Below are 27,816 nucleotides of genomic sequence, written 5' to 3'. Positions count from 1 at the left end.
AGGGAGCCCGAGGTAGGACTCACAGAACACGAAAACTGGGTGGTCTTAGAGACCACTGGTCCACTACAGACCTTTGACCCACCTTCTCGGCCTTCACCCCCACAAACGATGCTACGTGACACCAGCCTCACCACCTAAACTCCACAGGCCGGCCTCAGCACCGCCACTCCTGCCCTCCCTGTCTCAAGCTCCGGGCTACGGAACCCACTCTCACCAGGGATGCAAGAAAACTTCTAGAGAGTTCTGGCTGCATTCCCTCCCAGCCTTTCCAATAACCGTCACCTCCACACCTAAAACCTGAGCCCTGGGCTGGACCGAGCCTCCCTGTTAGCTGTCCTGCAGACAGGGCACCAGTGGTGGCCGCGACACCGTGCACCAGTCCCTGCAGGGGCACACGCAGGGATGCCCAGCACAGAGCCCTGAGCCCAAGCCCCGACCCGCAGCGTGGCCGGCAGCACAGTGCAGGGCTCGAATGGCAGCAGGGGAACCATCCCATTGGGAACTCTGCATCTGGCGACATTCCTGGCCGAGTCCATGGGGCACCTGTGGGGCTGCTTCTGGCCTGCTTCCCAGTCTGCCCCCCTTCTCCCATGGTCCCTCCCAAGGCTCAGACAGCCAGATCAGGTCCTGGGAAAATACACACCATCTTGGGTTTATTTGGGGTTGGGCATTGCAGGTTCAGGCACAGTTTGTTCCTGGATAGGAAGAGTCGGGACCTCTCCGCTCTCCTGGCACTTCGGGCCTCTGCAGATCCCCTCCCCACGTCCCTGCACACGTCTCTTCCCCCCTCCCTGCTCCCTGAGTCTCTTATTCCTTCACCAGCCGGTAGATGTGGTGCTGAGCCCCGTGCTCGCTGGCTGACACCTCGAAGACATACGCGACGCACAGCAGTGTCTCCTGCGTGTCTCTGTTGGTGACCACCTGCAGGGGACGAGAAAGATGAGAGTTAAAGCCCCAAACAGGGGAACAACATTGTCTCGACCCACTGATCCCTTCCTGCCGCACACCTGCAGCACACCTGCCCCCCCCCACGCACCTGCAGGATGGTGAAGTTCTCTAGCACGCTGTTCATCATGTACTTCTCGGGCAGGTGCTTCAGCTTGTGAATGAAGTTGATCATGTACTCGCAGAGCGGGGACCGATGAATGCGGTAGGAGTAGTGGCCGTTCTCATAGCGGGCGTACTCTGTCTGCAGGACCCAGGGGGCAGCGGGAGCTTAGAATCTCTCTTGACCACTTCCTGCCCCGGCCCAGCTCTCTGGGGAAGCTCCGTGACCCACTCACTGTCCACCTCCTCTGTCAGTGACGGGCAGACCAGGTCGAGGAGGAGGGAGCTCAAGGATATAAGCACAGTGGCACTAGGCAAGATGGGACAGAGCAGTGACTTAGTCCTGCCAGCACATGAACACACACTAATGGGCACGACAAGGGCGCGGGAGCAGGGTACGTCTGAGCCACACTGCGGGGCTGCCCGGATGTTGATCTCCCGGTGCCAATACAACACTCTAGCTACACAGGACGCTGCCGGGTGAAGGTACACGGGGTGACAACGGCACAGCATGTGGAGCTGTAATTCTCTCAAAATAAACATTTAATTAAAAATAACTCAAAGGGCAGGCACCTGGGTGGCTCACTGGGTTGGGAGACTGTCTTCAGCTCAGGTCATGATCCCGGAGTCCCGGGATCAAGCCCCTCATCGGGCTCTCTGCTTGGCGGGAAGCCTGCTTCCCCCTCTCTCTCTGCCTGCCTCTCTGCCTGCTTGTGATCTGTCAAATGAATGGATAAAATCTCTTTAAAAAAACTCGAAAAGCATTTTATAAACCACTATTGGTGCAGAGAGGGTTTTAGGCGCTGGTGTGTTTCCACGGTCCCCAGGTGACCACAGGGGTGGCGGAGGCTGAGAAGCCCGGGGCTGGGCGTGCTCTCTGCCCTGGTGCCAGCCTGGCATCAGGTTGGGCTGGACATGAGCTGGGTTACCGATAACTGGCGGGCGTGTGAGGGGAATAGCTCACGGACTCAGACAGACGTGGGCAAAGCGGTGGGGACAGGATGAAGAGCAGCCTGAGGCAGGGGTGGGCCTGCCTTAACAAACACGCGGGGCGGGGGTGGGGGGCTCCTACCTCCACTTTCTCTACCACCTGCTTGCCAAAAGAGCAAACCTTGGTGGAACAAGTGATTATCATGTTCTCCAGACTCTCGTACTGGCTGGAGACCCCGTAGAAGGAGCTGCCTTCATCCTCAATGTTGGTGTTGAGGTCTGCCTGGAGGAAGACACAGGGAAGACTCACAGTGGACTGGTGAGCCAACAGAGGCCCTGTTGAGAGTGGACCTAGGGAGAACTCTGGGGCTACTGTCCAGGTTCTAGGGCCAGCAAGACATCAGGAAGGCCTGAAAAGAACTGGGAGAGTATAATCATGGAAAGCTTCCACCCTTCTCCACAGCCAGGCCTGGTATAAAGTCAGGGTGTGTTACCTAAACAACGGAAAAAGAGAACACTGTCATCTGCGTTAGTCATAGGCCTCCGCTACCCATTTAGGCACCAAAACATCCAGCAGTGGGGCCCCCAACTTTGTCTTTAGGACTTCAGGTTTTATGGTTTTATAGTCTAAGGCTTTGCTCTTGTTAAACTGCAAACATCTGAATCTATATCAGTCATTTCTATTTTAGTATGAATTTGTCAGATCCTTTCCAGAGTCAATTTTGATAGTGCAGTAAGCGTGGGAACAGAAAGCCAGAATGGGAGACTGGCAGAGGGGAGAGTAGGAGGGGGTGCTGGGACTCCTCTCTGTCTCATCCTCCAGTCCAGCTGGTCACTGGACCCTGCCAGTGCTCTTTTGGAAACGGCTCTGGGGGCCGGCCTCTCACCCATCTCTATGGCAGTACTGAGTCCAGCAACCCCTGACTTTTCACATCTCTGCTGCAGCCTCCAGACGAACCCCCCTCCACTGCTGGTCTTCATTCCTTCGGTTCATTCTCTACGTTCTCTGAGAATTCTCTTCAAAAGATGAGTCTAACTGCACCCCTCCATGGTTAAAACCCTTTCACTGACCCTTTGCCATCAGAGAACCTGATGCTTGCTCCCCAGTCTGGCCTGGGAGCCCCTGGTCCCCTAGATCAGCTTCCTGCTGTTCCCCAACACACACCTTTTCTTCCTATGCTGACAGCAGAGCCTAAAGTGCCTCCTGCTGGGGGTCAGGTTGGTTTGAAATTTTTCTCTTAGCCAGCGTGGGGTAAGACTCCCAGTTGCACACACATCCCCTGCAAGCAGGATAGAGCAGGATCCTGGCTTCAGCATGACCAGTGAGGCTCCCTGACCACAGGCCTGGCCCAGCCCCACAGAGCTGACAAGTGACGAGACGCAGGTCTTTAAGCTCCCACTCCCATGCTTACTGCGTCCGGCAGAGTTACAGGGAGGGAGCGAGAGCTCAGACGAGACAAGTCCACGCCTTGGCAGCTCTCAGGCAGACACTGTGCTTCTGAAGCCCTACGCCAGTTCGGGGTCCCCATCCCCCAAGCTTGGGCCCCCCAGTGAATCATCCCATCTGAGCCAGGGCTTGCTAGCAGAGCAATTCAGAACTCAGAACAAACGCACAGATCTAAAAAGGCTTTGTCTGAGGGTGCAGTCTCTCCTCCCACCCACACAAGCAGCCTGAGCACCACCAGGCTGGACCCAGAGCACGGCAGCCCCACGACACAGAAGCTCTGGACGAGGCTGAAGAATCTGACACCAAGGCCTCCTCTGAACAAAACTCAGGGGCTCCCCAGAACTGCGGAAGGTTCTGGCACCATTCAGAGCCAGGCACCAGGCAGTTCTGTTACCAGCCATTAGGGGATGCTCAGTCATTACGTTTCTCTCCTTTGGGGAAAGAAGTTTTCCGAGAGCAAGAACATTCTTTGGACTGCTGGGGACTGTTCAATGTCTTACAGCACAATGAAAATATTAGGTAGCCACAAGGGCCTGAGTTTTCTGTTGAGTTTACTGAGGAGGGCCTGTGTTTACTGTTGCGAAATGAAGACGATTGCCAAGTGAAAAAAATAAAAGGCAGGTTATGGAACACAATGAGGATATGTTAACTTTCATGATGAGAAAAAGAAAATAGGCTATTTTCATGCTGAATAGAATGGCGCAGGTTTAGTGCACTCTGCAATGGTTTTAATGAGGCCACTAGGAAGACAGGAGAACAAGGAATTCCAGCTACATTCAAGGCTCAGCTTCTGAAATAAATAGCAGCGTCTCGGCCTGGGGTGGTGATGGAGCTGGGCAAGCAAGGGGTGCCCCTGAGTCCTGGCCGGGGGCGGCAGGGGGGGGGGCAGTCCTCGCTGGGTTGGGAATTGAGGGCAGCTGGGACCAGCAAAGGCCTTCCAGTGAAGTACGTGGTGAACTGGGACCAAAACCCAGCTCTCCATCTCCTATTTTCCCCGCTAAGTCACATGCTCCTCCTCCTAGGAAACCAAGTTTGTCAGACTTCTTTAAAAAGGAACAGTTTGCTCAAAGTATGCTGCAGCCAGAAGCACGGGGCAGGAGCGTGAACAAGAGCTGGCAGGAAGGCCGGCTGCCTGGGAAGGGCAGGCACCCGAACACGGGAGGGCGGGTGCAAGCCAAGGGGCAAAGGCCAGGGCACAGAATGATGGCACTTGTACCACAGCCACTGCCAGGGTCCTCTTGATGAACAACATGCTTGTGTAGCACCTACCAGGGCCCTGCTCTGCCCCCACTGCTTTCTCTTAAAGTCACTCATTCCTTACATCCATGCTAAGGCCAGGAAATCAGTCAGGAACTCTATTTTTTCCTGTGATAATTACTGCATAACTATTAAAGGAGAAATATTTGTTTGTATGCCACCGAAAAGAATGCTGTGCACCAGGGCTGGGCAGGACCGGCCCAATCCCTCCCAGGTTCTTCCCAGCGCACAAAGGTCACAGCTGCCCAGTGCCCCCGCACTGCCCCGGACATGCCATGCCCTTCACCACCTTGTGCTGCCAGAATCTATTCAGATGGCCTCGGCCCCTTCCAGATGGTAAGCACCCTGCCAGCAAGGACTCAGCTCTCCCGGGGGTGGGGGGGAGGGGGACGCTCGGGCCAGGCCTGGGGTGAGGCCCTCCTCCCAACCCCGTTCCCACCCCCCCGCCCCCGCCATGGTTGCCACCTATGGCTGTTCAGCCTCTCACCGCTGGGTGGCGCCAAGTGAGATGAGCCATGAGCCCCGCATCCCTGCCCCACCATAACCTTCGCCCCAGCACACGCAGGTCTTGGTCCTAGCCTCCCACTCACCTGGCCCTTCCATCCCTCAGTCACCTACGTCTCCCGCCCCAGCCCAGCCAAGGGGAGTGGGGTCCAGAGAGGCTGAACGTTGTCTCTGCTGTCAAGGAATTCATAACTGGTGGGGCAGCAAGGAGCACGAATGCGATGCTGTGAGTGGTACAGAGAGAGGAAGAGAGAGAAGGAGGTAGTGGGAAAGAGAGAAACCTCCTGCCATGCATCCTGGGGCCAGCCCTGTGGCTGCGCAGCCCAGAGCCAGCAGATGTGGGCGGTGACACAGACCAGCCCTGCCCCCCACCTCCTCTCGTCCTCACTGCCTTATCCTCCGGAGGACTGCCCCACAACTCTCCAGCAGCCACACATCGCACACTTCCTGTCCACCCCTGCACCCCCTCACTCTACCCTGCTGGTTTTCTCTTTCTCAGCCGAAGAGGAAGGCTGCCCCCCCCACTCGCCCTCCTGCCCTCTGAGTGCCCCCACACTCTCCTCCCTTCACCCTATTCATAGCTGTGGTGTGGGTGGGCAGCCCAGGCGGGGCCTGGAACAGGTGTGGGGGATCGGGTGACAGATAGATGAGCCGAGACAGCCGCAGCCCAGGAGAGGGGGCCGGAGGGGCTCAGATTCATTGTCATGTGCTGGCATGTGCCTGGGAAAAATGTCAGGGCCCAAAGGGAGCAGCAGGCTGGGATGGGGGCCGGTCTGATGTACTCTCCTCCCTCCGAGGCCTCAGTTCACCTCTGCCCGGCATTTTTCAACTTGCAGACTGGTGTTAACAGCCCTCGGTGTCCCAGAGCCCCCTCTCCCCTGCCCTGAGGACAGAGGTGGCCCCAGCTGGTCCCACATGTTGTGGGGAAGGAAGAAGAGACTTCAGCTTCTCAGTCCCTGCTCCAGACCCTGCATGTCCCACCCAACAGAGCATAGTCTCACAACTCAACCCCTCCTGCACCCCACGCCAGCTCCAGCTGGAAATGATTTGTCCCCCCAGGCAGCAGCCTAGGAAATACCACCACGGCCCCATCAAAGAACAGTAACTTCCAATGGAGATGGGCTAGGAGGCTGGGTTAGGGACATCAAAGTCCTCCTCCCACTCCAAGAAGGCCCTGGTCAACTCCTCAGCGTCTAGAAGGGAAGGCTTCAGAGGAGGCGGCTTTGTTTCCTTTCTAATGGAGTGCCGCCCCGCCTCCCAGGGGAGGGAGTGGCCAGGCCAGGGGCAGGAGCAGAGGGTTCCAGATGGTTGTGAGGACCCCAGAGCTGACCAAAAGGCTCATGCTTAGCAAACAGGAGCATTTCCTTTTCCGCCATTGCAGAATTTGTACGTCCCTGGTGCCTCTGCCCACCCCATACAGGAGGGACCAGATGACTGCCCTGGAGCCCTGGCCGCTGGCAGACCCCCATCTCTGATTTCACCTGTCCTTTCCCTGACCAAGTGTCTGCTCTTCAGAGAGGCCTGGCTCTAGGGATTCAAGCAAAGGGCAGGGCACCTTGGGGCCCTCAGACACACAGCCTCCTGCAGACCATCAAGAACAAAACTGCTGATGGTTCAGATGGAGAAATGGGCCAAGAGAAGTGGAGATACACTCGGGCCACCACTCTCGAGCTGCAGAGCAGAGACAAGAGCCTCTATATCCCAGCCGGAGCCCACTGCTGCCCCCCTGCTCCCCCAGGACACACCAGAAGGGCCCCACTTATAGCCCACCACACTCCCCTATATCTGTACACTAGTTATTGCCCAGGAACATGAGATCTGCTCCAGATCCTCCCACTTGGAATGTGAGCTCCTGGAAGACAAGGGCCATGTTGGGTCCACACAGCAGGGGCCATGGGCACAGCCCACTGGCAGAGCACAGGGACCACACAGAGAACTGGCCTGACCAATTTCCTCAGCACCAACTGTCCCCTCCCTTCTTTCTCCCATCCATCCCTATCACCAATGATAAATGAAAGCATCAGAAGGAAGGAAGGGATGTGGGCCACAAGCAAGGCTGGAGAGAACATTCTAATTACTTCTCCCTACCTGCCCACTCTCACCAGCAGGCAGGACAGTCCTCATTTTCTGGAAGGGAGGTCTGGGCTCCAGAGAACCCAAGAAGCCCAACTGCCCAACTCTACCCAGGATGCACAGTTCAGTCTGCTGTCTCTGCACCGTCACTATCTGCCGCTCCTCAGGGCCTCGTGGAGCCTCTTACAGGCAATCCACAACCTTCTCCAGCAGAAGCAGGACCCCACGTAGGGGCACCCCACAGCCACTCTGTAAGGTCGGACAGTTCCATGTCCTGGTTCCAAGCACACACCCTAGACACACACTGAGTGTGAATCCGTTAAGCCGCTATGAACTGGCTGACCCTGGCAAGTCATTTCACCGCTCTGTGCCTCAGTTTCCCCTCTAGAGAATGAGGCCGTCAACTGAACCTGCCTTCAGTGTCGTGGCAAGCATGAAACACGCTGATACATGTAAAGTGATGGGCAGTGCCTGGTGTAACCTTCCACTGAATGTCCTGACCTACGTCATATGTATGTCACAAGAACGACCACAGGAAAGAGGCTTACCCTGGCTGGACGTCTCAAAGCCAGGCCCTTGCTTACTCCATTCCTCAGTGTCCCCCCCTTTTGTGAAAGGGGAGGCCTAGGATGGTCCTCATCTGGATGGTGGCTAGAAGAATACAGAATATTACTACTAACTAAAAGAAGGCAGGAGCTAGTGAAAAAGGCCCCAAATTCCCCATTCCCCCACCCCCCAGGTATTATTCCCACAAATGCCTCCTGCCAACCAGGCCTTCCTTCTGATCTGAAATGACAACCTCAGGGTAGTTGAGCCAGTGCCGAGGAGTCACTAATCACCTCCCCCAAGGCCCTTCAATCAAGCCAAGGCTAAGCCGGGACTGGCTTGGGGGCCTGGGGGAAGGAGCACTCAACAGAGTGTACGGGCTTCCACCACAAAAAAGGCCAGGAGCCCCCCCAGACGCACAGCAGGGAACAGGAGCTACTGCGCCGGCTACACAGAGACGCTGCTGATGGCGGCCCATAGCAAAGCCTCTTACTTCCAACTTCAGGGCCGGGGCCAAAAGGGACAGAAGAGAGGGGAAATGGGGAAGTGAAGTGGGTTAAGCTCCTCCTGGAAAAAGGGAGAAAGACATCCTGCCCCATATAGCACACTCTTAAGGCCAGCCTGTCCGGCTGAGGTCCTGCCTGACCTAAACTAGAGCAACGTCCTCCTCACTTCCAGTCCGGACGGTTGACTGATCCAGCTCAGGACAACTCTGGCTGTGTCCTTCCCCGCTGGGAAACCTTCCGTGATTCCTCATTACCTGAAGAGAAGGGATGGTAAAGATGTCGCCAAGTGCCACTATCTGCCCCATTGCTACACCCATGGCGGTCATCACTTGTCAATCTGGAACCTTCTCCCTCTAGATCTTCTCAAACCAGCATGCCGAACAAGGACTACCAATCCGCTAGAGGCAACACTCTAGTTAAAGCTGCTTTCCAGGACATCTGGTTAAAATGGGAGACGGACCATACAAGTTCATTTTTTTCCCTTCCAGGGAACCAACTAGAAACAATAGCAAGGAACTTTTTTTAATGTGTTGTACCATAAACATGAAGCAAACAGAGGCGAAACCACACTGGCAAGAGAGTTCCACAAATTCAAGAAGGCTAAAGGCTGACCAGAGCTAGAAGGAACTCTATGGGTAAAGGAAGCAAGTGGAATCACAGCCTCGAAACACCTTCAGAGGCCTTAGAGTAAGAAGTGAGCAGCCGTGGTTGAGAGAAGCCCTGAGGGGCTCAGGCCTGGAGAGGCCAGGGCAGTGCAGGCAGGGAAGGCACGGGCTTCTTCGCACAAGATGCTGACTGAAAGGCCATACCAAGAGCGGTGAGGCGTCCATGCCCACCTCTCCCACCCTTCGTCAGAAGACCAAGAAATAATCATTAGAAATTTTACAGGAGGGCGTCAGGTTTCAGGGAGCAGGTCAGAGGGGGGAGAGAGAATTGAGTGAAAGCTGTGTAAGAAATGCTTGGATCCCCAGCCCTCCCCACTGTCCCACACCTTGGCTGCAGGGACCAAGTATATCCCCTTCCGGGGGCATCATTCAAGGAGAATTCTCTGGAGAAACTGAACCACCTCAAGGAAAAAAAAAAAAAAGTCTAATAAACATACTGACATTTATTGGTTCCCTCAAAAAAAACCAGATGACTCCTCAACCCTGAGCACCTTAAAGTGAAGCCCACCAGGTGACAAGTCCTACCCTGTACACAGAGCTCCCGATCACTAAATATGGACATGGCGCAAACAACAAAGGAAAGACTCCATCAGACTTCCCCAAAATGAAAACCTTCTCTGCTTCAAAGGACACTATCAAGAATGTGAAAAGAGCTGACGGCCTAGGAGACAGTATCTCCAAACCACACACCTAATAAGGGACTTCTGTCTATACTATATAAGCTCAAACTCCATAATAAAAGACAATCCAACTTAAAAATCAGCAAAGGAGCTCAACAGACATTCCTCCAAAGAAGAAAGACAGGTGACCAATAAGCACAAGGAAATGCAAATCAAAACCACAAGGAATTCCACTTCACACCCACTGGGAGGGGTATAATCACAGAAAATAATCAATTGTCAGCAGGGATGTGGAGAAACAGGGACCCTCATAAAACCACTGGTGAGAATGTACTATGGCGCAGCCACTTTGGAGAACAGTCTGGGAACTCCTCAAAAAAGGCGAAGAGTTGCTGCCATATGACAGAGCAATTCAAGACCCAAGCGTCTCCCCAAAAGACATGAAAACGTATAGCCACAGAAAAACTTGGGTGTGAAGTCCACAGTAGGATTATTCAGACAAGGTGGAAACAACCCCAAGGTCCACCAACTGATGAATGGATAAACAAAACTTGGTATCTCCATACAACGAAGTATTACGGGAGCCGTAAATAACACTGAACTACTACACTTTAAGTCGATGAATTATACGATAGGTGAATTATATATGAACCAAGAATTACAGACATTGTCAGACATCAAAACACATAGAAAAAAGGATGAAAAGGAAATAAATACAAAGAAGGGAACAGAAGAAACATAAACACATGGGCCTCACTTTGTATCCCAGGAAGATAAAAGAAAAGTTGTAGTCATGAAATAAGATCAGGATGCCATCAAAGAACAAGAAGGAACTCTTAAAAATTAAAAATATTGGGGGGCACCTCGGTGGCTCAGTGGGTTAAAGCCTCTGCCTTCGGCTCGGGTCATGATCCCAGGGTCCTGGAATCGAGCCGGCATCAGGCTCCCTGCTCTTCAGGAAGCCTGCTTCTCCCTCTCCCACTCCCCCTGCTTGTGTTCCTTCTCTCACTGTCTCTCTCTGTGTAAAGAAATAAATAAAATCTTTAAAAAAAAGAAATTAAAAATATCATGGTCAAAGTTAGACATTGAGTAGAAGGTGGGGCAGAGAATGCCACCATATTCCATTAATCTAATCCATCACTAATTATACAATGCACCATGACCTTCTGAACCACTAAGAAAGAAAAATGCCATCAACTGAACTATGAACACAATAGCAACTCAAAGACTCATCCATTTTCTTCTATCATCATAGAACCCTAATTTTATTCAGAACGACAGTTAACTCAACTAAAAGAGTACAACCACACAGAATAATTAAGTATTGTGTGTGACTTCCAAGAAAGCTCCATAGAGGATCTCTAGTGATTTCAAGGAGTTGCCGGACCAGCCCTGGACAGTCTACCTCTAGACTTACTTTACATGGAAGAAAAATAAACTACTTATTTATGCCACTGCTATACTGGGTTCTATGTAATATGTACTCAGATACACTCAACCAATTCAGAAGAATTAGAAGATACAGTTAAGGAAATCTCCAAGAAAATGAGTTGGGAAATCAACAAAAAAATTGTAAAAATCATAGAGAGTAAGTCCAGGATATCCAAAATAAGACTAATATGGGTTATTGGATAAGAACACAGAGCCAACAAAGGGAAAGAAATCATATAAGTAAATTTCCCCAAATTTGAGAAACAAAATCTCACAATTCAAAGGGCCTGGCTTAAAAAATCAGAAAGTAAAAACATACATATCCCAAAGCTCATCTATGTGAAACTTAAGAGTGTTAAGGCATAGAAAGGAAATGCAAATTTTTCAGAAATAAAAAAAAAAACTAAAACAAAACCCAAGTGACATAACAAAGGACAGAGAATCAGAAAGTGACCACACTACTCGTGTTTGAAGACAGTGGAGCGGTGTATTGAAAAATGAATCTTGAAAGTCATTTCTAGAAAAATGATTCATGACTTAGATCCTATACCCAGTCAAACTATCAACCAAGTACAGAACAACAGGGAAAGACTTGAACATTTATCTATCCCACATTTTTCCTTAGGGAAGTACCAGAGAATGCTTTCCAGAAAAATAAGCAGGGACACCAAAAAGAGAGAAATATGAGATCTGGAAAACCATAGATTCCACACAGGAGAAAAGCAAAAGCAGGCTCCAGAAGGACCTATTGCACTTCCCCACCACGGGCTAAGTGTGCGCTTGTCAGACGCTCTTCCCTGCACCCCTTTTGTGCACTGGGCCCCTGGGAGGTAAGCTCCCAGAGCAGGCACTACAGCTTACTAGGCTCAGAGGAGATGTTTCAAAAGCAGGGAGCTCTCCTCTCATAGCTCCCATGCAGGGGTGAGACAGGGAAAGCTACAGAGGCTAAGCCTGTTTGGGAAGCTGGGTGGGTGTCTCTCTTGGGGTGAGCTATCCTAAACCTACAGCCCACTTCTGCAGACCCTGCCCAACCAACATGGCCCTGCTGTGACCCTAAAGCGAACTCAGGACTTGGCATTCCAAGAGTCCATGTAGGCTCTTTGCTGACCCTCCTTCAGTGTCCCCTGAGGTCTTGTTCCAGTAGTCCCCTTGAGGCTGTCATCACCTCACAGGACAGGGCCTTCTCCTGCTAGCTTGGCTCTCTGGCAGCCCCTGCTGCTCCTGGGTTCAGCCTCCCACCACCCTGTGGCCGCTGTGCGCTTGGACCACCCTTTGCACTTGTGGAAAGGGCACCCGATACCCACTCTTTCTCTTTCCTCCTCCTTATCATCAACGTACTGGATTGGAAGGAAGAGCTTATCAAAGGGCTTACCCAGAATTTCACAAGAAAAAAGGCATTGGAAGGCCCCCGTTCAAAGAGCTCCTTGAGTCCCCCCTTTTTCTCCGGGAATTTGTCATAGATCTGGCGGATGTCCACGGCTTCGAGGTAGGGGTCACTGTAGCTTGGGCTGGACTGGCCGATGTGCACGAACAAATGCTTGTTGTACTGCGGAGAGAACAGCTGGTTTGAGAGACAGGCACAGGGTAGCAGGCAGCCAAAGTAGACCAGAGCTGGGATCACAGCCGCGCGACCTGGACCAAGTGACTTCAGCTCTCTGGGCCTCAGTTTCCCAACTGGTAAAATGGAGACAGTAAAAGGACCCAATGTAAAGCCAAGTTAATGGGTATAAAGCCTCTGGAGCTGTGCCTGCACCTAGTAGGCCTAGTCGCTGCTCAATAAACAGGGCTCTGTCTCAGTCCTGGCTGGCCACTGGATGCCCTCGGCAAATCACTTCCTACCTCTGGACCTCTCTTATCTGCAATGTCAGACCACCGACCTAGATCAGGTGTTTTCAAACTGTGCTCCACCCGGCAGACGGGGGCTACACTGCCCCTGTGCCCCTCAAAGGCACTGGACTACACCCAAAGAAAGTCTACTTCTTTTGTTGTACACACGGGGCTTCTGAATAAGAGTTTGATTAATGGTTCCTCTGCTAAAAACACAAGTTTGAAAACATCAGAGTGAAATGGTCTGTGAAGGCCCCTGGGTGCCCCGCCTCCTCCAGCTCCTCCTGCTTTGACCTTTCCAGATGACGCTGGTCACCCAGGACATGGGACACGAAGGGGACAGGGTGGGGGTGGCGTCCCAAGGATGTGGGCCGGACATAGGAGGCTCCTCAGAGCCACAGGGGCAAGGATGGAGCAGGGGGGCTGAGGGGTAGGGCAGAGGGCATGGAGAGAAGAGTGCAGGTCAGGGAGGGAGCAGCAGAGGGAGAGCCAAGAAAACTGGGATGGACAGAGGACCCCAGGGGAGGGCTTTGGGGTAGGATCATCAACCGTGCCAGGAGAGGAGGGGAAGAGAGGGGCCGGAGTGAGCAAAGAAGAGGGAAGGGTGGAGGGAGGAAAGGAAAGGGGAAGGGAGGGCCAGTGGAAGGGAAGACTGGGAAGGAATAGGGGAACTAAGGGAAACCCAGAAGTGGAATGGGGCAGAAGGCCAGGGCAGGAAGCCAGAAGCAGGTGGGGAAAGAGCTAAAGACACAGGTGCCTCCAGGAATAGGAGCGGGTAAGAGAGCCGGCCAGACCCGGGCCAGCACCTACCGTATCAGGGTCCTGCTGCTGCTCCAGGAAGGCAGAGAACTCCAACATCCAGAGCTTGGAGCTGGCCACACTGCGGCCCTGCCATGGGGGTGCCGGGGGCGCTGAGGGCGACGGGGCGGGTCCTGCAGGAGACTCAAACCCTGCACGCAGGGGGAGAGGCACATGGGGAGCGGTCCACGCACGGCCTCCCTGCTGACAGCCCCTGTGAGGATCCCGGGCCCAGCAGTGAGGCCCCGAGCTGACCAGGAGATCTCTTGCCTTCCCTAAATAGGCCTCCTAGCAGGGGTGGTGGAGGGCGGCACTTGGCCTTGTATAAGCTGTACCCTTGAGCCCCTGGGAAGAACTGCACTCGGGGGACATGGACTTTGGATGGGGGGCCAGGATGCCAGCAGGACCAAGGGCTTCCTGAGCAGCACTGCCGGGTTTGTGCCGGGGAGCTTGTGGTCCAGTCCGAGACAACCAGACCCAACCACCCCTATGATGCTGAAGCCCCGTGGGAGCAGGAAGCTTCCTGATCTGTTCACTGCTGTCTCTCCAGCCCCTACAACAGCGCCCGGCTCAGAACAGGCACTCCATACAGGTTTGCTAATAAAGGAAGTAAGGAACGTGGTAAGAACTGACAAGGTATGCACTCGGGCGTGGAGAACGAAGGCTTCTCCAAAGACGGCGATGCCTGAAGGAAATAGCAAGTACACGCAGGAGGCAGGAGGTGAAGACAGCGAAAAGCACTCGGAGCAGAGGGCCGGGCAGAGGCAAAGGGAGAGGGCTGTGAGAAGCTCAGTGGGTTTGGAAGCTAGGTCTTCGGGGGAACTGGAGAGCAGGTGGGTTTGTGCCCGTGGCAGGAAACAAAGGTGAAGAGATGGGCCTGGGGGCTAGGCTAAGTGGCATGAATTTGAGCCTGAGAGTTTGGGAGTGACAGGATTGGAGGTGGGGCAGTGAAATGATCAGACGAGCATTTCTGGAAGGTCCTCCCCAACGTGAAGGACTCGGCAGGGGTGAGGCTGTCAGAAGCATGGTCCTGGGGACATTTTCAGGGGAAGAATGAAGAAGGCCCGAACAAAAGCAGTGTGGTGGAGGGAAGAGTCAGGGACACAGGAGGCACACAAAGGAGCAAAACCCCCAGCTGTGGCACCTGACCGGATGGGAGAAAGCAGAGGCAGAACTCCAGGACAGGAGAGGGAGGCGGGGGGCCCCGCGTGCTGAGGTGGGTAAGTCAGGAGCACTCAAGGAAGGAATCGGAGAAGAAACAAGGGGTGGGCGGAGGGCCGTGCTGGACACGTTAGCCATGCCTAATGCCCCAGCTGAATGGCTCGCTCATCGGTGCGGCACTGCTCACAGAGGATGTGCTCCGTGGAAGTGCAGACCAGTCGCTCACAGACACTGGGCCCCCCAACCCGATACTGGCAATAAAAAGCATCAAGGGCTAGATGGGGGCGCAGAGCGCTCAGGGTGCCTAAGCTGGGCAGGGGCAGGGCAGAGAACTTGTAGGACGGGGAGCCTGAGCCACAGCCCAGAGGCAGGGCGGGTGGAGGCACGGAGGGCAGGAGAGAGAGGAGAGAAGCTGAGTCACCAAGGAAAGCCATGCAAGTCCTACTACTGACTTTAGATCATACCCAGAAGGCACCCGGAAGCCAGGAAAAGATGTTAAGCCTAGGAACCACAGGGTGGGATGGATGCTTCATAAAGGTCACGGAGGTGAATCACGGGGTGAAGAGAGGAGGCAAGATAAAACGGGACACAGGTTGGGAGTCTACTGCAGTCATGTAGGCAAGAGGAGGAGGGCCTGAACCGAGACTAAGGCCAGGAAGAGGAGGGGACAGACAGGAGGGTGGGTTACTTGGGGCTGGGAGAAAGCAGCCATCAGAACCCCAAGAGGGGAGCACACTGCTCTCAGGACAGGACAAGCCAGGCTAGAAGGTCAGCAGAGTCATTCCCCAGGCCAGAAAAGGTGGTTAAGGGTGAGGATCCTGCCTTGTCCTGCAGAGAAGGAAGGAGGTGAGGGACCCTTATGAGAAAGAAGTGTCCCCTGAACAGGGAGGAGGGACACCCATGCTCCACAGCTCTGCTTAGGAGGGCTCCCTCTGCTAGCCAGCAGCTCCAGGCCAGAAAGCCATGCTCTCCTCAGATCTCCTATTTTGAAGGAGAAGACTACAGTGTCACCAAGAAGGGGGCCATTCCAAGAGCCAAGCTGTCCGGGGCACTCATGCAGTATACAGGGGCAACCAGGTGGAAAAGCGGCCCTGGGGCACAGGCACTCCCCTTTGGACTGTGTGCACCCCTGAAGGCCCTGAGCCCAAGCTGGGGAGCAGGTCAGGCAGCCCAACTGGCACAAGGGGCTTGGTGTAGCACAGAGGTGTGCATGGTAGGGGAAAGGCAAGGGGCAGAGCCAGGAGACTGGGATGTCTGTTCTGAGCATGCACCAGGGCCGCATCTAAACAGATCATGAGCTGTCCAGTTGTCAGGGGGCCTGGGACCTGGGTGGGGGGGCAGGAGCTGCAGGCGTGCGAGGTGCCAGGGAGCCGTGCACTGCCGACCCACCTGGCAGAGGCAGCGAAGGCTGGACAGTGTAGGTTTGCTGAGAGAAAGGTTTCACACTGTGGGAGACAGGAGAGAGCAGGTGTAAGCCTTAGGGCAGGCAGCAGCCCAGGAGCCTCCAGCAGTGTCCAGCACGCTCTGTGGGTCTGGTCCTGGTGGCCTGGCCATCAGTGGCCTTGGTGGGTCCTGGCCACCTGCTCCCTCCCCTGCCAAGTCCATCCAGTGGACTCATGGTCTCATGGATGACCCACAGAAGTAGCATGTCTACTGGGAAAATCCACCCCTCCCTCTCGTCCTCCCTCCCTCCCTGGCCAGCCAGAGGGCAGCTCCCCGGCCTCCTTCCCTCGGGGTCCCAAGCTTTGGCCCTGCTTCACCCTGGACAGAGTGGCGTTTCGGCAAATGCCACCCCAGGGTGTCCATGCTGCAGACTGAGCTGTTGCCTGCGAGCGGGAGACCCTGATTTCAAAGCTCCAGCCCCTGCTAAAAGGCTGAGGCCAGCCCGCGGTCCTGTTCCAGACTGGGGGCCAGGCTCCACAGCACACGTTTATGCACTCAGGTTCAGCTCAGAGAGCAACTGGCAGCAGGCCATACTCACTCGTGGGATGTTCCAGCTTGGCCCGGCAAAGCTCCTTGCCAAAACTGAGGAGGCAAAAAGCGCAGAGTGAGCACAGGACCAGGCACGTGGGCCGCGGTGCAGGGAGGCCAGGCAGGCCTCAGTTGGAAGGCGGGGCTGGGGGCCTGGACCCAGTGGGTGGTAAGGAGAGAGTTAGCACTACTGTCCAGCACAAGTGTTTCGAGGAGCTCTAGTCTCTGGACCTGCTCTGCTGAGAAGGTGCTCCTCGGGAGAAAGCCCAGGTTCGGCATCACAGCAGGGATATTCCTCCCTTAGAAGCCCACAGTGCATAGCAGCACATCAGGCCCAAACAGTCCCAGATTTCAGAAACCTATTTAGTTCTAAGTGTCCCAAACTTCCTCATACATGATAACTTTGTGTCGTTATCTAGGCAATATCCTGAGGGACTAGCGGTCTCTGGAACACACTCTGAAAACCGCCGGACGAGAGGGTCACTGAGCAAGGGGCCAGTCCTGGTCCCAACCCCACACGCTGAGGGTGGTGCTGTGGGTGCATTGTGAAGACCGATTTAGTCCCTGCAGCCAAGAAAACCCTGTGAGGACACAGCCCTGGAAAGGAGGAGCCTTTCTAGACCATTCTGAAAGTGTCACCAAGCTGGCCCCAGTCAAGAAATTTAAAATCCAAACAAGGGTCTGTTCCTGAGCATCAGCTCTCTGAGTGGCAGGAGAGCAGTGCTGAGTGCCTGTGGGGCATGGGGACTGGCTGAGCGGTGGAGGGCTGCTCAGGCCTGCGCTGATGCCGCACCGAAGCCTCAGGCTTCAGCTCCCATCCGTCAATCAGGCCAACTCTGTAGAGCTACCCAGTTGGCCGGCTACTGGAGGCAGCTCTGCCCCTTGTGGAAGGCCTGCTGCGTCACTAGCAAGGCCCCCGATAGGCCAGTGCCAATGCCAGCAGAGCCATGCCTCAGCGTGGCCCCTCAGTCCTTGGTCCCTCCTTCCTCTTGGTTCTTCGGGCCTGGGAGGACTCAAGAGAAATGGGGCCTGGCCAGTGCCTCCAGCTCCTCAGGATGGGAAGGAGTGAGAAGAAGGGGCTGGCTCGGCCTCTGGCTCCAGGCAGCCCCACTTACCCCTGAGACTGCTGGGTGGCCTGGGCCCCGGGCGAGGGCCATTTTACTGTGGAAGGCTGTGGCGGAGATGGCCTGGGCGGGCGACATGGGAGCCATGCTCTGCAGGGCCTTGTCCTTAGCTGCCTGGTCCTGGGGAGACATTGGAAGGGAGGGCCTCAGCAGCGGTCACTACAGCAGGTGTGGGCGAGTGCTCCGGGCTTGTGCTCAGGGAAGCTGTCCCACCGCCAGTGGCCAGAGCCCTGGACAAGGCCCTGGGGGACCAGGCTCTCGCCCCTGCAGTGCTATGAACTTGGTCTGTGACTGAGCACAGGTCACTCAGTTCCTCTGATCAGTTTCCTCCTCTGCCATGGGGCGAAATACTTGTCTAGTCTATTTCATTAGAGTTTAAGGGCCTTGGGAAACCACCTGCCAGACCGTGTCTGCACGGGGACATTCTGAGAAGCCTTTTAGTCCTTGTTTGCCTGCACGCCCCGGCAGCTGGCATGGGACCTGGCTCACGGAAGATGATACTACATAAATATGTCAGAGCCCTCCTAAAACAGACAGGAGTCCACCTCTGCAGCCACACGGGCTGTTTGCAGGCATGGGACGGTCTCCTGTGGTCCGACCTGTCCCTGTCCTGCCCCATGGGTCTCCCCTTGCACTGTGGACACCCAAGGCACCCCCGCCTTTTACGTGGCAGGTGTCAACACCCATTACATCCCCTCCGTGGGTCCAAAGACACCAAAGAACAGGTTCACCCTGCAGAGGCTCTGAACTAACAAGTGCACAGGAAAGCATCTGTGAGCACGTGCGACACGGACGAGAACAGTCATAGTAATAACATGTATGCGTGTGTAAGCTAGCAGCTCTGGGCCACAGCGCCCCAATCCCACAGGTCTTCAAAATGATGACACGTATTTCAGTATTTCTTTATTCAGTTTTCTGTACTTCAAAAAGCCTAATGGGAACTGTGTTTTTGTCCAACATATAGACTAGGATGGCAAGTTTTACTCAGTGTATGTATCTTAGCTGAGGCCAAGAGACCGGATTATGTCAACTCTGTCTTTATGATGAATATATTTAAAAGGGAAAAATAAATGAGCCATTATCTGATAATCAAGATGGTAGACCCAGATCTGTCCCAAGTCCCAGACAAGGGAGAACTGACGGAGGCCCTTGCCACTCCCGACACTCCCACAAGACAATTTCCCTCGGCCCCCACAACAGCCCTGTGAAGCACGCACCACCATGAGGGGACCAGCGTCCCAGCACCTCAGGACTGTGGAGCCAGAACTGCAGAGGCCCTGCCACTCGGCCTCGCCAGGACCATGTGCACTCATGTGGCACAAGATGGCCCAGAGAAGGTCAAGAACACGCCTGCACTTTGATTCTGAACCTCAGAGCACTTCTGTGAGGCTGGCAAGACAGGCAGGATCCCCATTTTAAGAGGAAGAAAACAGAAGCTCCGAGAATTTAGGGCACTGACCGTGGTGGTGGCTGGCCCGAGAGCTTGGTCCAGGTTGGCCTCTGCAGGCCCAGGGCAGGGGATGGGGGAGAGAAGGGTACACACAGCACAGAAGGCACAAGAGACCGTTCTGAGAGGAGGGCTCATCCTCAAGCCATTGTCCTTTCGGGTCAAACCTGGGCTTTGTTCTCAGAGGCTTTCGATAACCAAAGAGGGAGCTCTCAGCATAAGGGGGCCTCTTCCCGAAGACAGGTGCACCAAGTTCAGGAGAGAAAAGCCAAATGCACAAGGCCAGCCGGCCCAGGCCTCTCCCTCCAGGAGGACATGTGTGATGCAGGAGGCCGAACACTCAGAAAGCCTGTGGACCTCTGTGGTTAACAACTGCCCCATGAGGCCAGAGAGCTCCATCCGCTCAATGTCAGCAACTTACGTCCCTTCCCGGATAGCTGATCTAAACAGGCGACCGGGGCTCAGGAAACCACGTTGTCACCAGGGTGGAACAGGAATCAGGGCGAAGTGGGAAAGATGCTATGGGGCGTGACATCAGTGCCCAGGTTACAAAGCCAGGGAGACACTGAATTTGGGGACTGGAGAGGACCTCAGACAACCATGCTTCCCCTTGTCATTTTACATCTTAAAATCAATAGAGCTCAAGGAAGGCCAGTGACTCACCACGCCCCCGTGGCACAAGGGCAGAGCCAGCTACACCCGGTCCCGAGTCCTGGGGGATTTCCACCAAATAAGAAGTCTGTCCAGGGAGACAAATTATGCCGGGTCCCAGACCCCTCTGAGAATATGACAAAATCCTCAGACCACCCTCTCCAAGAAAACGCACGCACACAAAGATCTGCGTGTTATTTAAGGGGCTCATGGCTTCCCTCGATGTCCGTCCAGTGGTCTAGCAGAGCTCTCCCCAGCCTGTAAGTTACAGCCTATAGACAAAGGTAGCAATTCCTTGAAGCAAATGGGGGCCATACAGATGGTCCCCAAGGGAATTAAAAGTTTCCCTCAATGGCCGTAAACAGAACACTGGAAAGTCTCTTCTCCATTCTAGCTCTCTGCCAGGGTCCCAGCAAGTCAGAGGCAGACCAGAGAGGGGAAGTGGGAGCAAGCTGGACTCCAGACCCCGGGGGGTCTCCAGGAGTATGTGTTCTCGGCCTGAGAGGGAGGGAGCGACAGCTGAGGCCCAGCCAGCTGTCCAGGGAACAAAGGAGCGAGGTGCTGGGCTGCAACTGTGGGGGCGGGGGACAGCTGGGCCGAGTGGGCCATGGGGCGCGGCTTCCTGGGAGTTCCACCACTCGTTCAGAGCCTCCAGGGTCAGGGTCACCAACAACCAGAGCCACAGGGACCTTCAAGCTCATCTAGTGCAGGTTTTTAATTGGGCTCTGAGCTACTTTGGGGTTCAAGAGCCGCAGGGCCTGAGAGGTGGATAGGAGCAAGGGGTCTCTGGCCTATTCCTCACCAACCTAGCTTTGACCAGGGCAGCTCCTGTGATAACGTACTGGTGTGATATTCTGTTTGGGGGAAAAAAAAAAGGGCTGAAAAAAAAAGTATGTTAACTGCTGGTCTCAGTCTGACAGCCCTAAACGTCAGCTCTTCCTGCCTGGTAGCTGGGCAAGCTCTGCTACAAAGCCTGTAGGACAGCGAGCTCACTCCCACCTGGTGGTCCCTGAAAGGGTCCCCTGACTCTGGCATCCAGGAGGCCTGAGTCCTGTGGGGAACAGACCACCCCAAGGGGTGTCCTGTCAGCAGCAGGGCCTACCCGGAGCAGCCCTCTGCTGGGGACTGTTCTGGGAACTGGGGACTGGGGACTGTCAGGTGGGGCTGATCTGGGAAGGGGAGAGAACCAACCATCTGACAGTGGAGTGTGGGGGGGCACTCTCCCAGCTCCTGGGGAAAAGCCACCCCACCCCCACAGCAGGGCTTCCCAAGCTTGCCCATGCCCACCCTGCAGGCTCAGGGGATGGCACTAAGGGGTCTGGGCCTCCACGAGGTCCTCAAGGAATGGGGCGTAGAGGGCAATCCCGCTGTGACCTGGGGAGTAAATTGCCCGGGAAGGGGGATACTGCAGGGCCTGGGGGTCACACACACACAGCTCAACTGTCATTCCCGGTGCAGACAAGAGCAGTTACAGGCTGAACCCCACTCTTCTCAACACCAAGAAGCACGCTGGCTCTGCCCACCAACGGCCAGTCCCTGAACCCAAAGGGAAAAAGAGCCCTAACTTCTAGGAAGCCGGCCCCGCCTATGCCCTCGGTCCTCCTTCCCACCACTGCTGGTTTGCCTTACCTTTAGCTTGGCCTGGATCTCGCGGGCTTTGCGACGAGCCAGCACCTGGATGTGGCTGGAGACCTGTAGCAAGAAGAGAAGGCTCCTGTCCCTACCTCCCAGGAGGTCTGTGCTCCCCATGCTGGCTCCTTGACCCTCAGCCCTGCACCATCCTCAAGCCACGTCTGTGGAATGAGTGAGTGAAAGGGGCAGTCAGTGATGGGTCTTCAGTCCCGCCACATCCAGCTAACCCAGAGTCTGGCAATAAATCAAAGTACAGCACTAGTCCTTCGCTCTCTGTTCTTCCAGTGTCCTGGGGACGGGAGCGGGGGACTTTCTCCCAGCTGATGGCAGCAGGGACTGCAGGGAAACTGAACGGTCTGTGGCACACCAGAAAGAGATAACCCCTCTGAACCAGCCCCACTGAGAAGCCACCCTTGGACCTGCAGGGGGCCTGGCCCACCACGGGAGCAGGCTGGGACTGGGGTACCTACCCCTGGGACCCACACTCATCCCCCAGGGCCCACCTGCTTCCTGGTGCGGGTCTTCCCTGTCCGGAGCTTGATGTAGCGGGCAATCAGCTCATTCCGACCTACAGAGACACCAACAGCCTCTCAGCGGGCGAAGGACAAAAGGCAGAAACACGGAAGGATCTGAGGATCCCTTCCCTCACCCTCTGCCCACCTTGAGTGGGGACTTGGGGTGAGGATTCTGCAGTTTCCCTCCCGCCCTCCTTGGATCCCAGGGATCTCCCAGCAGCAACAGGCCTAGCTGGGGGACTGGTAACCTGAGAGCAAGGAGGTGACAGGGCTGTGAGCCCCATACGAACTCGAGGAGCCCTCTCAGAGGCCACCTCCTCCCCCCACTCTACAACAGTGGGACAGCTGCCAATCTGTCCTGCTTCCTCCTAGGGCCTTCTGCACACTTGGGAGGCTGCAGGGAAGTGCCTGGATCTTGACACTCGCCCATGCAGCCCCCTGCCCACACAGCTTCCACCACCTCCAGAGATGAGCAGTACCTCACGAGAGGTCTTGCCTTGTCTGTGGGCAGCAGGGGGGATGAGAGACATAAGTGCTAAGACCCCGAGCATCCTCAGGCAGGAGGCCTGAGGCCCTTAACTCAGATCAAGAAAACCGGGGCAGCCCACACCTCTAGCTGCATGGCTCTGACCAGACCAGTCACCGGTCGTACTGAGCGTTTGCCAAGGGAGCTGTCTCTTAGAGGCTGAGGCTGTGTCTAAGGGACCCTGAAAAACTGTAAGGAGCCACCCACGTCCTCTACTATTGTAAATGCAATTATGAAAGGCGGTTCTGTTTTCAAAGCAACCACCACACAGCTGAGGAGAGACGTGTGCCCATGCTGTAACCCCAGTGCGGGCCACAGACAGTGCGGGCAACTGAACAGAGTGTGCTCAGAGCACAGGGGTCAGCTCAGGCTGGGTGGTCAGGTGAGCCTTCTGCTGGACCTTGATCACTGGGTAGGATTCGACTATAAAGAAGGGCATTGGGCTAGGGAGAGGGAGGGCAAGGGGGTTTGAGCAGGAGCTGTCACCTCCCTGGGCCCGCTCTGGGGCCAGCTCGGGGGCCAGCAGCACAGCCACCAGCCCACTCCATCCCGCCGGCCCTTGCTGAGCCTGGAGGGCTGTGGCTATGAGTCAGGAGGTGCGGGGGGGCAGGGGTGAGACAAGTGGGCTGTCCGCCACCCCGCTGTAACTGGAGAGCACAGCCAAGGCCAAGCTGGCCCCCCAGATGACCTTTCCCCACTGCCAAAACTGAAGTAAGAGGCCACCCTCGGGAGGACTTGTCTGCCAGGAAGACTAGCTGGCCTGGGAGCACTGGACAGTCTGTGTCAGGGGAAGGGGTGGGGGAGGACCAGACCCTGAGGCTATCACCTGCGGGCTGGTCTGCACCTAAAACAGGGATCCGGGGGCGCATCGCTTCTCAAAGCTCTCCACTGAGAGGTATTCCACGGGCTCCTTTAAACGAATGTTCAAAGACTGCTGAACAGTCCCACACCATGTCTAACGAGAGACACTCACGCCGCAGTTAGGAAACGCTCTGATCACTGGCCAGAGGGTCTAAGTCATCGCCAGAACTGGGAATTGGGAGCTGGGTGTAGCCCAGTGGCTCCAAAAACAAGATATGGGATCTTGGCACATCCCATTCCTCCTGGACCTTCAGCCAGACTTCCCTTCTTAAACCAAGCCCTTTTAAGGTTCCTCCTCCAGATGATTCTAACCAAATGTTTACAGACTTCGGAAGCAGACCTTAACCTGAGCTCAATGAGAGCTCTCTGTGGCTCAGTTTCCTTTCCTGTTAAAGGAAGAGGACCGTGCGAGTAGTCCAGTTCAGGGCCCAGCCTGGGAACAAGGAGAAGAGCAAGGGAGGAGGGAGGGATCCTGAGACCAGGAGACTGATCACAGAGCTGGAGGGCGCGCTCCAGGGAAGGGTGAGCTCCAGGGGCTGCTGCTGGGAAAGGCAGGGGAATCGACTGTTTATATTACTGGAAAGGCTCTGGTCAGCAGTGGGCCATTAGTAGTCAAGCTCTGGGAGAGTCAAGTTATACGTGGATTGTGCACTGTGTCTGTGCTGGGGGTGGGAGTGGGGTATAGGTTGGCCCCTCTGACACCCACACTGTTCAAAGGTCAAATGTATATCTGGTATCTAGCCACGTATCACCACCTCACCCTCCATGGTCCAAGCTCCCATCCTCTGTGGCCTTCTACCTGGACCACGTGCCCTCAGCCTATTCTTAACACGGCAGCCACAGCAACCCCGTGGCTCAAACAGCCTCCAATGGCTTCCCATCTCGCTCAGATTGCAAGTGTTCAAGCCCCTGCAATGGCCTGGAAGCCCCCAGAGCCTGTTCACTCCATCCCCAGCCCGGCCGCTCTGACCGTGCAGCATCTCCACTGGGTCTCCTGGTCGTTCCTGAGACGTGCCTGGCCCGCTCCCACCTGAGGTCCCACTTGAGGACCTCCATGTGCCTCGTTCTCAGCCCCGCCACACACGGCCCACTCCCTCCCCTTCCCGCCCTGGACGCCTTCTTTGCTCAGGTGCCTCTGTCTTAAGAGACAGCTTCCCGAACTCTCTGCTGACGGCTGACGCCAGCCCCCACCCACCCACCCCCCTGCGACGGCCTCGCATCTTTGCTGTTCTCCCCAGCACCTTCTGACACACCGCACGATCTGCTTGCTCACTCAGAGCACCACCCCCCACCCTCACCCCCAATGGAAGAAAAGCTCCTGAGAACAGGGGGTTTTGTCTGTTTATTCACTTGTCCACACCCAACACCTAGAACGCTGCCTGCCGTCTTCTGTAGTGGGCTCCCCGTAAATACGTGTTAAATGAATGACAAGGGAATGGTGAGAAGATGCTGACCAGATGTCCCACAAGGCATTTTGGCCTCCGACAGGTAAGGTATACATTAAATAAAAGCAAATTGCTTTTTACTTCCAACTAGTCCAACATAGCTGTTAAAGTGCTTCCTTATCCCAGCCTCATTTGATTTGATTTGATTTGATTTGCAGGAGCAAATCCTGATTTCTACGGAGCCTGAAGCATCTAAAACTTGGAAGGCTCTCTTTGAGAAAAAGAATTTATCATATAAATGCAAAGTGAGGGGCGCCTGGGTGGCTCAGTGGGTTAAGCCGCTGCCTTCGGCTCAGGTCATGATCTCAGAGTCCTGGGATCGAGCCCCACATCGGGCTCTCTGCTCAGCAGGGAGCCTGCTTCCTCCTCTCTCTCTGCCTGCCTCTCTGCCTGCTTGTGATCTCTCTGTCAAATAAATAAATAAAAATCTTTAAATAAAAAAAAAAATAAAATAAAATAAAAAAAAAAATAAATGCAAAGTGAGGGGCACCTGGGTGGCTCAGTGGGTTAAAGCCTCTGCCTTTGGCTCAGGTCATGATCCCAGGGTCCTGGGATCGAGCCCCGCATCGGGCTCTCTGCTCAGCAGGGAGCCTGCTCCCCCCCTCTCTCTGCCTGCCTCTCTGCCTACTTGTGATCTCAGTCTGTCAAATAAATAAATAAAATCTTTAAAAAAAATTAAAAACATAAATGCAAAGTGAGGTAAAGATCATTTCAGGTGAAGATGGACATGTTTACTCTCTTGACGGTAGCAACTGGCTTCCTAGGTGTGTGTACATCTGTCAAAACTTAACCAAACTGTCCACTTCAAATACGTACAGTTCACCGTATGGCAATTAAACTCCAATGAAACTGCTTTACAAATAAGCAGACTAGGGGCTTGGAAGGGGGACGTGCAACGGATGGTCCTGAAGCATAAGCCTCACGGACCTCCCTCCAGCCTGCAGGAAGGCGGGCAACCAGCAGAGGACACTGAAGCCGGAAGATCCCACCCCGAGCACCCGCCCGCAGATCTGGCAGAAATGCCTGGGCCGGCGGCACCGCAAGTGCAGGACACCGAGAAGATGCTCGGTTACCAGCACTGCCCTCTGAGCCCGGGCACAGTGGCCCTTTTTCCACAGCACAGAAGCAGCAGCACGGAGGGAGGCCGGTGCCCAGCAGGGGCTGAGACGACTACTCCAGACATCAGAGATGCCAGGAGCTCCAGGTCACGGAGACACAGTCCCCTCCTAGTCCCACAGCGCCCTCTGCCCTCTGCCACTGGGCTCAGGAGTTTTGCCACCCCATGGGCCATTTTTGGAGCCACAGGAGCCAAACCCAATTCCGCTGTCAGTGTTTTTCCAAGTTGGGTATCTTCCCTTCCCTTTCTCTGGAACAGCACCCCCATCTCTGGGGACAGCACCCCCATCTCTGGAACAGCACCCCCATCTCTGGAACAGCACCCCCATCTCTGGAACAGCACTCCCATCTCTGGAACAGCATCCTCCTCTCTGGAACAGCACCCCCCCATCTCTGGAACAGCACCTCCCTTTCTCTGGAACAGCACCCCCATCTCTGGAACAGCACCCCCCTTTCTCTGGAACAGCACCCCATCTCTGGAACAGCACCCCCCAACCAGCTCATCTCAGGCCGTTATTCCACCCAGTTCTGTTCTGCTGATCAGAGGTGATGCCAGGGTGGAGAGCACCACTAGGCAAGAGCGAAGTGCGGGTTCTCTGTGGGTGTGTCAAGCCAAGAGGGGCCAACCAGCTTCCTTCCTGCCAGCGGGGTGCTCCGGAGGCCACCCGGCCACACTGCTGCTACAGGGCCAGCCGGCCTCTAATCCAGGCTTTATTTACACTTATGTGGGGAGCTGCTACCGCTTCTCTCGCTCTCATAACAAGAGCGACAGTCGTGAACATTTACTGAGCACTTTTGTGCAAAAGGACCTGTGCAAATACAGTGTTCACTGGGACAGTCGGATCGGCGTCCCCCTTTTCAATCCTCACAGCCGCTCTACGCCACTGCTACTGCCATCGCCTTCTACACACAGGGAAATGGAGGCACATGGAGGTTCGGAAAGCCGTTCAGGGTCACAGGCCAACAAATGGTGGAGACTGAAACCCATCCAGTCTGGTTCCAGAGCTTGTCTCTTCAGGACCGCACAGCATGACTTCTACTTAAATGGAAGTGAGGGCCATCCTCTCTCAGAAGCGAGGGCCAGACCTGGTGCCCCCAGAGGTCTGATGTTGCCTAGGGAAGAAGTAACTGTGGCCCAGAGAGGGGAAGTGATTCATTCAAAGCCACATGGTTTGTTAAGTGTCCCAGGTGCCACGAGAACATACACTTCTAAGGCTTCACAACGGTGCTAGTATGGCCGCCTCCCTAGGCGGGGCTGGGAGCTGCCTCCTGGAGACATCACGGGGCTCCTCCCTCGGGACCGATCCCCACCTGGCTTTCTGCAGGAAGCAAGCCCTTGGCTGTGTCTGACTCCCCTCGCCCGGACCCAAGTCCTAGAGGAAGAGCCGACTATTGGGACCCCAGGAGCCTGCCCAGTGTTTTGACTCTCACGGACTGTGCTTCCCCCAGCCAACAGACACCAACATGCCGTGGATGGTGTAGATATCAGAACGCCACAGTCGAAGGGAGAAGTGGAGGGAAGCAGGGAGCATATGCTCAGAGGCAGAGCCCTGAAACCACACGGCAGGCCAGCAGGGAGCAAGGGCAGTTAAGAAATGAGCGCAAAGTCCAGATGAATTAGTGGTAGGGAAAGAGACCCACATCCTTGTCCCAGCTCTGTCATCTGCTGCTCGAAGTCAGGCCAGTCTTCTCCCCTCCAGGGCGGAGACCACATGC

General features: G+C 55.2%; 1 protein-coding gene across 1 annotated transcript; it reads right to left on the bottom strand.

Annotated features, from left to right (window-relative positions):
- Window positions 1-588: 588 nt before the first annotated feature.
- On the bottom strand, window positions 589-22,243 carry LOC111159736 (TEA domain transcription factor 4). The gene is made up of 10 exons (XM_022522310.1): window positions 22,141-22,243; window positions 21,635-21,697; window positions 17,899-18,027; window positions 16,794-16,837; window positions 16,202-16,257; window positions 13,664-13,803; window positions 12,399-12,572; window positions 2,120-2,260; window positions 1,037-1,189; window positions 589-921 (listed from the first exon to the last, which is right to left on the bottom strand). Exons 3-10 carry the CDS (start codon window positions 17,992-17,994, stop codon window positions 808-810), a joined length of 918 nt encoding a protein of 305 aa, XP_022378018.1. The 5' UTR covers window positions 17,995-18,027; window positions 21,635-21,697; window positions 22,141-22,243; the 3' UTR covers window positions 589-807.
- Between the last annotated feature and the right edge of the window lie 5,573 nt (window positions 22,244-27,816).

Source organism: Enhydra lutris, unplaced genomic scaffold (assembly GCF_002288905.1).
Source record: "Enhydra lutris kenyoni isolate GAN:26980312 unplaced genomic scaffold, ASM228890v2 scaffoldscaffold69, whole genome shotgun sequence".
Classification (NCBI taxonomy): domain Eukaryota; kingdom Metazoa; phylum Chordata; class Mammalia; order Carnivora; family Mustelidae; genus Enhydra; species Enhydra lutris.
The sequence above is the reverse complement of the archived record's forward strand: the minus strand, read 5'-3'. Positions and strand labels throughout refer to the sequence as shown.